The sequence below is a fragment of the Oncorhynchus kisutch genome, linkage group LG3 (assembly GCF_002021735.2).
Source record: "Oncorhynchus kisutch isolate 150728-3 linkage group LG3, Okis_V2, whole genome shotgun sequence".
Lineage (NCBI taxonomy): Eukaryota > Metazoa > Chordata > Actinopteri > Salmoniformes > Salmonidae > Oncorhynchus > Oncorhynchus kisutch.
The window spans coordinates 23269276-23281073 of NC_034176.2; the positions used below are offsets into that span (position 1 = coordinate 23269276).

At 43.6% G+C, this 11798-nt stretch overlaps 2 protein-coding genes across 2 annotated transcripts in view; one reads left to right on the forward strand and one right to left on the reverse strand.

The window, feature by feature from the left end:
- LOC109878325 (citron Rho-interacting kinase) overlaps positions 1–11798 on the reverse strand; it is a 119281-nt gene that overhangs the window by 59877 nt on the left and 47606 nt on the right. The window lies entirely within an intron of this gene.
- LOC116360527 (uncharacterized) lies at positions 1412–8544 on the forward strand. Its single transcript, XM_031815236.1, has 9 exons — positions 1412–1429; positions 2990–3094; positions 3227–3293; positions 3504–3657; positions 3936–3972; positions 4079–4389; positions 4754–7766; positions 7947–8028; positions 8187–8544. Exons 1-9 carry the CDS (start codon positions 1412–1414, stop codon positions 8303–8305), a joined length of 3906 nt encoding a protein of 1301 aa, XP_031671096.1. The 3' UTR covers positions 8306–8544.

An 11798-nucleotide genomic window follows, 5' to 3' on the forward strand; every position in this document is an offset into this window, starting at 1 on the left:
GGAAAATAAATAAGATAACCACAGCTTGACTCTAATACAATAGTTGCTGCATAGACTGTCAGATAACCAGATGTTGTCTATTAATTTAGTTTGATTGGTAAGAGCTTATTAGCAGCAAGGGGAAAACACATAGAGGAAAATTAGCTATCTGCAGCTAGATGTTTTCTATATGTTGAAAATATAAGGTCCAAAAGTTGACAGTGTATGTCAGAGCAAAAACCAAGCCATGAGGTCGAAGGAATTGTCCATAGAGCTCAGAGACATGATTGTGTCAAGACACAGATCTGGGGAAGGGTACCAAAACATTTCTGCAATATTGAAGGTCCCCAAGGACACAGTGGCCTCCATCATTCTTAAACGGAAGAAGTTTGGAACCACCAAGACTCTTCCTAGAGCTGGCCGCCAGGCCAAACTGAGCAATCGGGGGACAAGGGCAGTGCAGTGGAGCAGCAGTGCAGTGGAGTAGCTTCAACAGCCATAGGCCCAGGGATTTCACATCACATTCCATGATGAAATGCAGAATACGGCTTCACACAGAACAATCACCAAACCCATAAGATAACATGGGATAACATGGGATAACAAAGGGCTTTATAAATAAATTGTACTGATTGATTGATGATTGATTGTATGAAATGGAGTAGAATCTCCATCATATAAAATGAACATTGAGCACTGTCTCCATGGAGTACAGCACTGCAGCCTTAGGCAATGTATATTTACGTGGTGCATAACATTATCTCATATCACATGCATGGCAAAATATGATTGATGTAATTAGATGCTCTGGAGAGATCCCACCCTCCTTCCCCAACACATGTAGAATACTTAGAAACCACCAGAAACCTGTGAAATAGATCAACAGATGATGTTGTATCTCCTCTCAAGGTCTGTTGGTTTACAGTATCTCAGAATCAGGAACTGTCATATCCCATGTGATATGTCAAAACAAGTTTATGCATGTGTTATCATGGTGCATTGGGTTTGTATTTGTATTTTTTGTGGATCCCCTTTAGCTGCAGCAGCTACTCTTCATGGGGTCCAGTAAAATGTAGGCAGTTATACAATTGTAAAAACATTCCTATACATTCACAACAGATTTCACAAAATCCATGTTCCTGTTTGATTTCGGGGGTAGGCTGTCAACAGCATGTACTGTGACACTATGATATGTATTCTGATCAAGTCAACAATACTTCTAGGCATATCTGACGTCATGTATTTGATATCTTTATGTGAAGGTTAATGTCCAAATTGACATCAGTTCATTGTGTTTGAGGACGGTTCACTGACGGGGTTTCGAGGGATACGATTAGATTAGACGAGTTTAACAGTTACAGAAGAGCTCAGTAGCCTATCAGAACAGCTGCAGTATCAGAGGCGCAGAGCCTTAATTAACGGGCTACACATAATGGCTGACGACAGCCAGGTAAGGTTAATTTTAGCCTACGTTTAACGAGCTTTACAGTTGTCCTAATTCCATCTTGTTCTAATGGCAAGTCTGCCTTAAGTGCAGAAACGATGGTTGATATTAGAAAATAAGTATGATTGGAAGTTTAGGCAAGTAATTGGGGAATTGTTGTGGGATGTTAGCATAACATATTGCGCGTGTAGCATTCGTGCCATGGAGGATTGGGCAGGCCGGCAGGTTGCTACAGGATCCTAGTATCATGTATGTTATAGAGATCAGATCTGGCTGACTTTTTCACCTGAACTGCTCATTGGCTGTCCATAATGAGCCCATCGAGCAGGATGTGTAGCTGGGCTCTGCAATAATTAGCTCCCAGAGCAATTACAAATACCTTTTGTTATTTTAATAGCGTCATTACAACTAGCAACATGACAGGCAGTCACCTCTAAGCAGGACTCAGTAGAAACGCTATGTGTTGGATTTGTCCATGTCTCGCTAAATTAACCTAGCTACCAGAACAGATGTGGAGAATTTATACTACAGTTTTAAGGGATCTCTCTGAAGGTTTTAGATGATACAATGGTGCTTCGTCCTCTGGATGAAGAACCATACATCTCGGCTTGGTTTCATTGCATTATTATTTGGGGAACGTTGACATGCCATTTGTGTTGACGGATGGATGAAAATAATGTAATTATAGTATCGTTATACATAGGTTAGCAGAAAAATCCGCATGAGATACCCATAGAACTGAGCCCTACTCCATTTCAGCACCATGCCGTGGTCTCAGGTGCTGTCCAGACTCGAAACATTTCAGCACCATGGCACGGTCCCCTGACGCCAAGAAACGTGTCAGCACTATGCAGCGGACAGCTCCATAGTGCTGAAATAGTTCAAGCCCCCTAGAACATCATTGATTTTAAATTATTCTAGGTGCAAGTGGTTATAATTTATTGCACGTCCTAGTTTTGCAGTTTTGCAACCTCAGAATTATAGCTAATGGATGGCAGCGAGTTACGTTTTTGTGCATGGCGATGAATAAGGATGCTTGATAAACCATAAATTAAACGCAAAAACGTGCACTTACAAATATTTTCGTTTGGCAGAACTTTGACAAGCTATGATCTGTTTTCTGATAACATTTACAGTTCATATAGACATTAGACTTAGGCCTAATTGTGACATCATGTGTGTATGACATCTTTGAAGAATGCCCTGGCTTGAGCCAATCGGTATCGAGTATTCAACAATGCTTTGGCATAATTCACTTCAGTTGTCTGCCGATGGTTCACTGATGTTTTTTCAAAGGAGTTATTAGTATTTCCTCTAAACAGCCTACAACAATAAGCTACACATCATGTCAGATGACAGCAAGGTATGGTTCATTTAGCCTATTTTGAGTTTAGAGGAGAAATTACTAACAATATAGTAGGTCACTACCAAAGCAATAGGTCTCACTGGTTTGATCCATGGACTGAAATCTGACCACTATTGCCGTTTTGTTTAAAATAGGAGCGAGTAAGTTGTTTCACAAAGTCAAAACCTAGGACTGATATTGACCTCTCATTTATCCACCAGAGCGTGAAATGGGAGGATCCCCCGGATGACCAAAATAAGGTTGTGGGGAATATGAAGGATGAAACAGAGACACATGAGACCAACAAGAACAGGACAGGAGGCAAGGTAAGACATATGCTGTCCTTTACACATGTTCTGCCTACTTAGGCATCACTAAATCCTAGCCTTAAAGCATTAGGAGGAGACGCTACACTGACCTTAGATCTGCTATGAGACCTATAATCTGTTGTCATGTAGGCTAAACGAAAGTCCAGTGGCCGTGCCAAGAAGACTTCCGTGGAGGAGGACAGCAGCATTGGTGCAGGTCCGAGATTACTTCATGTTGGGTGCAGGTTGTGTTCAAATTCATCAGCACTGATCTGAGAAGATAGTATCTATATAGGTGAAAGCAATATAGTGGAGGCCCGCAGAGAGATGTGCTTTTACCTGTCCAGTGCAATCAAATCACTAAAGGTGAAGGAAATTAGGGATCAAGTTCAGATTCAACTTTAGATTTCTCTTTGCGGTTTCCCAGAGTCTTCTCAGACACCCGGGTGTGGTTTCCGGGAAAGGGAATCTATCATTGAGCAGCTGGAGAAGGAGGCTCAGAGGACTCTAATGCCTTCTCTCAAGATTGAGACATGCTGTGCCCCAATCCTCCTCTCCTTCCTGAGGAGTCTAACTGATGAGCAAGTCCCATGTCTTTTTCCAACCTCACATAAAACAACTCTGAATTTATAGTCACAGTACACCTTCCAACCACAAATGGGATTTTAGACACTACACCTAACATCACTGTAACCACACCCTTAACTCTTCCTGTAAATCAAGAACAAAATGTCACATGTACTTGCTAATAGCTTAATTAAATGCACTTTTATTTTCCCTAACATGGCTATCAAGTGACTCCACTAACTCAATACCAGTGTGCAGGTAAAATATGTTTCCTTTCTTTTCTTTTCTCTAGCCAATGGAGAGTGATTCAGCATGGCATGAAAAATAACGTAAGTCTCTCCACATAAGGTTCTGGTCAAAGTTGTGCGCTATATAGGGAATGGTGTCATGGAATTGCTTGATTGACAAAAACATTACTCTGTTTGTTGGCCATAGCTCACATTCGAGCAGCTCTCCATGCTGTGTCTGAAGATTGTTAAAGTCGTGACCCAGACAGCCCTCCGCATTCTCCTACCAGCGCTAGCTCGTATCATGGGGGTGAACCTGAGGAGTGGGGCAACCTCCCCAGAATCCCAGTGCTCTCTGACAGGGTCTGAGGATTCCTTATGCAGTCTGGATGAGAGAGAGAAAATGCTGCTGACCAGTGAGATGAACTACTGGACTAAGGAGAGGAGGAGGAATGGCAGTGCAGGGTGCCGCCATAAATCCACTCGCAGAACCTCATCACCATGCTGTTCGCCTAAGAGGTATGTTCACAGCAATATTTCAACTTAATAATTGCAAGACCCGACCCATACTTATCATAAATTATTAACTTGGAATTCACACCTTGTAGTTTTAAGTTCTGGTCAGAAATGTTGCCACTGAGTGGGTGGGTCCAGGTGAAAGTCATTTTTAACTGGGTAAGCCATTAAGTCATCTATGAATAAATAGATCAGGTACATGCCTTTCAGAATTAATCATATTCTGATGTCGTACAAACATAAAAATCAGGCAAGAAATCGTGTCAGTTGGCTTTAGGCTTCTAGAACTAAGGTGGTATGAGAAGTAAACCATCAGTGCTCTAATTTGGTTATTGGCATAAGTGGTGATTGTGTGTTTATCTTCAAGGTCCCAGACCTCATTGCAGAGCTTGCCTGCAACTAGAGAGGCTCCCCTCATGGAGGAGCCTCTGAAGGCTCTTTTTGGGGTAACGGAAGAGAGCCTCCTGATATCCCTGGTTGAGGGTCACTCCAACCCCAGCTCCTCCGAGTTGAGCTGTGCTATCGTGGGAGAGGTAGTACACCAGCTTAACTCTGGCCTCTCAGTGGCCATTCAGGCCAGCTCGGGGAGTTGCCCCCCTATGGACAGTCAGGACATAGCAGCAGGCAAGGAGGTCATTCGGGTAGTCTCGGTGCAGATCCTGGCCGAGCTACAGAGCCAAACGTCTGAGCCAGAGTGGGTAGGGTTTATCGAGCCCCTCATGGACCCTGTGACCGATGATGTGCTGGATGCCATTGTCGGCACAATGGACAAAATGGCACAGGACTTCAACATCCTATTGGATCTGGCCAAGAAGATGACAATCTTGGGGTCTAAATTTCTGACCAATCTTCAATGTGACCTTGATGTTGAGTGTCCATCTGGGAAAGAAGGGACCACTCACTTTCTCAAAGAGACTGGATCCTCTACCAGTGTGGTGGCCAGAAAGATTCAGACCCTCTCTAGCCCCGACTTTCAGTCTAAAGCCCTGAAGGCGGTGAGCACCATCCTTACAAGGAAAGTCAGCAGCTCTTCTGGCATGGCTCCTTCCTCTAGGCCTTCTAGTGCTGCTCCTAGCCTTACTGAAGCTCCCCTGAATACCAGCTGCATAGCCCTGACACCTGTAACCTCCACTGCCACAGTGATTGTTAAGGCATTTGTGGGAGGCATGGAGACGATAGCATCATTTGAAGGCACATGTGAAGCAGTTGATTGGCCAGTTCCTGTAAATGACCACAAAACAGGATCTTCACAGATGATAACCTTCTCTCTAGCCCGCACACTCTACGGCCGTATACGAGCAAAGCTGAGGGACCTTTTAACTCTATCCGCTCGAGAAGAAGGTGTGGCTAAGGATGCTTCTCTTCAGGAGTCTTCAGACACCCTGGAAAAGGCAACTGTTTCAACTGTTGAGGTCCAGTTACCCAGCACCGAACTTAGTAGAGTTCCCAGTGAGAGCCAACCAATACCAGCTCTCTGTCTCTCCAATCTGGATACCAGTACTCAAGAAGTTCTTAGCAGTGTTTTTTCCATCTACAAGTCAGAGTTATCAAAAGTGGAGAGTAAATCCTTGGCCATTGTCAGTTCATCTGATGAGTCCCTAGAGGCTTGTTGGTTTGTTGATAGTGTCCTATCAAAGCTCGATGACTATACTATTTCCCAGTCACCCTCACCCAATGAAGACTTGAGCGTGAGTACTCAATATTCTCAACTGAGCTCAGAAGAGAGTGTCAGAATCACAGAGTCCTCTACTAGTCTGATTCAGAGCATTAAGAAGCTCTCTAGCAATGACTTCCAGACTCAGGCAGAAGAGGCAGTGAGTAAAGTGCTGATGAGATCCAGTCATTCCTTTATCACACAGATCAGCCATACTGGTCTTCAGAAAAGTCTGCAGGCTGGCTTATCATCTAGCTCACCATCAGAGATCCATGTCCTTTCAGAATCCATGTCCTCCATGTCCTCTGAGAATACAGCCTCTGGATTAGTGGAAACCTTTGTCAAAGGAATGGCGACTATTTTCCAGAAAAATGAGTCCACTGGCACTGTGCTACTGGAAAGAAGTGGGAGAGTTTCGCAGTGCTCCCACGGGGGCTCCCAACTGGATGATACTGAATTGAGTGTTAAAATATCAGAGGAGAAGCTTTGGTCAACAGCTAAGACCATCTGCGTCAGTATGAAGAACACACTTAAGGATTTCTTCACAGGGCTGAAGCCACCCGGATCCGAAAGGACAGAAAATGCTTCTTCCAAAGAGACCCTTGGGGAAATCCTGGTTGCTATCCAGAGTGAAATCTCAAACTTAGGGCGAATGAAGGATTCCAGGGAGCTCCTTCAGATCAATGATATGGTAGGAACTATGCTGAAGGAGGTTGAGAAAAGTGAGGATGACAGTGAACAAGTCTGCCAAGACATCCCTAGAACCTGTTCATCTTTGTCCACTTCTTTAAATGGTCATAGTTCCTTGTCCAGCTCTTCAAAGAGTCCTAGGTCAGAGTGTGAGTTAGAGATCAACCTCCCTGGCACTCCCATCCCTGACGAAGTGCCTTTTGATCTGACCTGCCCCATCGTCAGGAGCTCCTGCATCGACACCAGGGTCTCTAAAATGCCAGAGATTTCTTCAAGTGACCTAAAGACAAAGATGATGGCACACACAGATGAACCCCTGCATCGTAACAGTCCAATGACTGACAGCAGTCGACCACCGAGTGCTAAAGCCTCTTTTCGATCCTCCACTCCGTCTTTCACCAGCAAGGGAACCTCTTTGGTACCAAAGGGAGATGGGATTGACATTGAAGAGAAGGAGGAGTGTATCCCCAGCAGCTCTGGCCATCTGAGGGAGCTCTTAATCACCCCGGACATCAGCAGTGCCACTGCATTCCCACTGCAGTACTTGATGGACTCCAGCAAAGATGATGGCATCTGTTTTGTCACCATACTGGTGATAAGGTTGCTATCGGAGATCAGAGCCTCAGCCCTCGATGGACCCTCCCAACAGGTAGCAGATCTGACAGAAACATCCCAGCAACTCATCAGACAAGTCCTGTCTGAGTTCTGTGCTGCATCTAGATTCTCCAGGACACAGGCATATTCCCAGAACCTGAACATCCAAAGGGTGTTCAGAGGTGTACATAAAAACCTCATGGAGGAGTTTGGCTCTCATAACACCCTGCAAGCAGCTATTTCCTCCCAGGACCCTGCATTTGACAGAGTCCTGGTAAAGTCCTTGACCCAGCAGCTGGTACAGGGATGCAAGGAGGCGTCAAGACCAGCTTCTGCTGCAACAAACCCATCAGACCAGGCTGAGACAGAGAGGGGGGCTGAGCAGAAAGCAAGAAGGAGCTTCCTTTGCTTTTCAATGACCAAACTCAGGATCAACTTCAAGGTATAGCAGGGAGTTAGCATTTGTTTTTGGTTCCAGTTAGGTGCTGATGTTATTGATATGATAAGACCAATACATGAGATAAATATGTTTTATTAATCACTAAATTGTTGCCTTGGATTCAGAAGTGTTCCATTTATTTATTTATTCTCTGTACCATTTTCTTTACCTTTCTTCTGTTAGCGTTCCAAGAGAGGAAACAAAAAGGACTGCCATTCAGTCCAGGAACAGACTGAGATTCCCTCTACTGATGGACATTGCATAGGTAAGGACTTTAGAGCTCTGCTATAGCTTGTAGTTTTGTTTAGGTGTGTGTTAGAAACATAGGTATGCCTACCAAACTCATAGCACTGTTATTTTTCAACGTTACTATACTGCATCTCTCTCTCTCTCTTACCCCATCCATTTCTCTTGTGTTTTTAGCTCCAGTTGGAGAGGTTTCTCCCTCCATATCTCAGCCTGTCAAAAAACGATCCTTGATTGTCAGGGTCTTTTCAGCAATGATGAAGCCATTCAGGCGCTTCACCAAGAAGAACCTGTAACCTGTTACGCTGCATGAAGAACTACTTTTGTAACAGCAAGACTTTTGACAAGAGGAATTTCTGCATGTCTACCCTTTCAAAGTATATTTGATCAAATAAATGGCAATGATTTTACAAGAATTTCAAGTGTTTTGGAAGATTAGTAAAACTGAAGCAGCTTTTCTCAGAGAAATGCACTAGTTCCCCCTTGGTTATACATTTATTGTGTAGTTTTTGAGTTGGCAGGACTTGGGGCAGCAGGTAGCCTTGTGGTTAGAGCGTTGGGCCAGTAACTGAAAGGTTGCTAGGTCAGATCCCTGAGCTAACAATGTAAAAATATGACGTTCTGCTCCTGAACAAGGTAGTTAACCCACTGTTCCTAAGCTGTCATTGTAAATAAGAATTTGTTCTGAACTGACTTGTCTAGGAAAATAAATAAGATAACCACAGCTTGACTCTAATACAATAGTTGCTGCATAGACTGTCAGATAACCAGATGTTGTCTATTAATTTAGTTTGATTGGTAAGAGCTTATTAGCAGCAAGGGGAAAACACATAGAGGAGAATTAGCTATCTGCAGCTAGATGTTTTCTATATGTTGAAAATATAAGGTCCAAAAGTTGACAGTGTATGTCAGAGCAAAAACCAAGCCATGAGGTCGAAGGAATTGTCCATAGAGCTCAGAGACATGATTGTGTCAAGACACAGATCTGGGGAAGGGTACCAAAACATTTCTGCAATATTGAAGGTCCCCAAGGACACAGTGGCCTCCATCATTCTTAAACGGAAGAAGTTTGGAACCACCAAGACTCTTCCTAGAGCTGGCCGCCAGGCCAAACTGAGCAATCGGGGGACAAGGGCAGTGCCGTGGAGCAGCAGTGCAGTGGAGTAGCTTCAACAGCCATAGGACCAGGGATTTCACATCACATTCCATGATGAAATGCAGAATACGGCTTCACACAGAACAATCACCAAACCCATAAGATAACACTTAGCACAGCACAGCCAAACATCATGTATCACATGAAGAGGCATGTGTGTTCTCCAGACGTGATACCTTGTCATGGACCTGCTGTTTCGATCTTCGCTCTCTCTCTCCCCCACCTCTCTCTTTTATCTCTCTCTCTCTCCCTCTCTCTCTCTCTCTCTCTACCACACCTGCTGTCTCGACCTCTGAATGTTCGGCTATGAAAAGCCAACTGATAATTACTCCGGAGGTGCTGACCTGTTGCACCCTCTATAACCACATTATTTTGTTGACTGCTGGTCATCTATGAAGAATGTTTGAACTACAGTACTTGAAGAACGATCTGGCCTTAATGGCCATGTACACTTTATAATCTCCACCTGCACAGCCAGAAGAGGACTAGCCACCCTCAGAGCCTGGTTCCTCTCTAGGTTTCTTCCTAGGTTCCTGTTTTTCTAGAGAGTTTTTCCTAGCCACCGTGCTTCTAAATCTGCATTGCATGCTATTTAAGGTTTAAGCTGGGTGTCGGAATAAGCATTTGTGACATCTGCTGGTGTAAAAGGGCTTTATAAATAAATTGTACTGATTGATTGATGATTGATTGTATGAAGGAGGTAGGAGAGTAGCATCTATCCATCATATAAAATGAACATTGAGCACTGTCTCCATGGAGTACAGCACTGCAGCCTTAGGCAATGTATATTTACGTGGTGCATAACATTATCTCATATCACATGCATGGCAAAATATGATTGATGTAATTAGATGCTCTGGAGAGATCCCACCCTCCTCCCAACACATGTAGAATACTTAGAAACCACCAGAAACCTGTGAAATAGATCAACAGATGATGTTGTATCTCCTCTCAAGGTCTGTTGGTTTACAGTATCTCAGAATCAGGAACTGTCATATCCCATGTGATTATGTCAAAACAAGTGATGCATGTGTTATCATGGTGCATTGGGTTTGTATTTGTATTTATTGTGGATCCCCTTTAGCTGCAGCAGCTACTCTTCATGGGGTCCAGTAAAATGTAGGCAGTTATACAATTGTAAAAACATTCCTGTACATTCAAACAGATTTCACAAAATCCATGTTCCTGTTGATTTCGGGGTAGGCTGTCAACAGCATGTACTGTGACACTATGCTATGTATTCTGATCAAGTCAACAATACTTCTAGGCATATCTGACGTCATGTATTTGATATCTTTATGTGAAGGTTAATGTCCATATTGACATCAGTTCATTGTGTTTGAGGACGGTTCACTGACGGGGTTTCGAGGGATACGATTAGATTAGACGAGTTTAACAGTTACAGACAGCTCAGTAGCCTATCAGAACAGCTGCAGTATCAGAGGCGCAGCCTTAATTAACGGGCTACACATAATGGCTGACGACAGCCAGGTAAGGTTAATTTAGCCTACGTTTAACGAGCTTTACAGTTGTCCTAATTCCATCTTGTTCTAATGGCAAGTCTGCCTTAAGTGCAGAAACGATGGTTGATATTAGAAATAAGTATGATTGGAAGTTAGGCAAGTAATTCCATTGGGGAATTGTTGTGGGATGTTAGCATAACATATTGCGCGTGTAGCATTCGTGCCATGGAGGATTGGGCAGGCCGGCAGGTTGCTACAGGATCCTAGTATCATGTATGTTATAGAGATCAGATCTGGCTGACTTTTTCACCTGAACTGCTCATTGGCTGTCCATATGAGCCCAGCGAGCAGGATGTGTAGCTGGGCTCTGCAATAATTAGCTCCAGAGCATTACAAATACCTTTTGTTATTTTAAAAGCGTCATTACAACTAGCACATGACATGCAGTCACCTCTAAGCAGACTCAGTAGAACGCTATGTGTTGGATTTGTCCATGTCCGCTAATTAACCTAGCTACCAGAACAGATGTGGAGAATTATACTACAGTTTTAAGGATCTCTCTGAAGGTTTTAGATGATACAATGGTGCTTCGTCCTCTGGATGAAGAACCATACATCTCGGCTTGGTTTCATTGCATTATATTGGGGAACGTTGACATGCCATTTGTGTTTGACGGATGGATGAAAATAATGTAATTATAGTATCGTTATACATAGGTTAGCAGACACCGCATGAGATACCCATAGAACTGAGCCCTGCTCCATTTTCAGCACCATGCCGTGGTCTCAGGTGCTGTCCAGACTCGAAACATTTCAGCACCATGGCACGGTCCCCTGACCCAAGAAACGTGTCAGCACTATGCAGCGGACAGCTCCATAGTGCTGAAATAGTTCAAGCCCCCTAGAACCTCATTGATTTTAAATTATTCTAGGTGCAAGTGGTTATAATTTATTGCATGTCCTAGTTTTGCAGTTTTGCAACCTCAGAGTTAGGCTAATGGATGGCAGCGAGTTACGTTTTTGTGCATGGCGATGAATAAGGATGCTTGATAAACCATAATTAAACGCAAAAACGTGCACTTAACAATATTTCGTTTGGCAGAACTTTGACAAGCTATGATCTGTTTTCTGATGACATTGACAGTTCATATAGACATTAGACTTAGCCTAA

Coding starts and splice junctions, on each gene's coding strand:
- LOC116360527 (XM_031815236.1), top strand. Junction 3,658..3,935: donor CTGAGGAGTCTAACTGATGA/GCAAGTCCCATG, acceptor TCTTTTCTCTAG/CCAATGGAGAGTGATTCAGC. Junction 7,767..7,946: donor AACTCAGGATCAACTTCAAG/GTATAGCAGGGA, acceptor TTCTTCTGTTAG/CGTTCCAAGAGAGGAAACAA.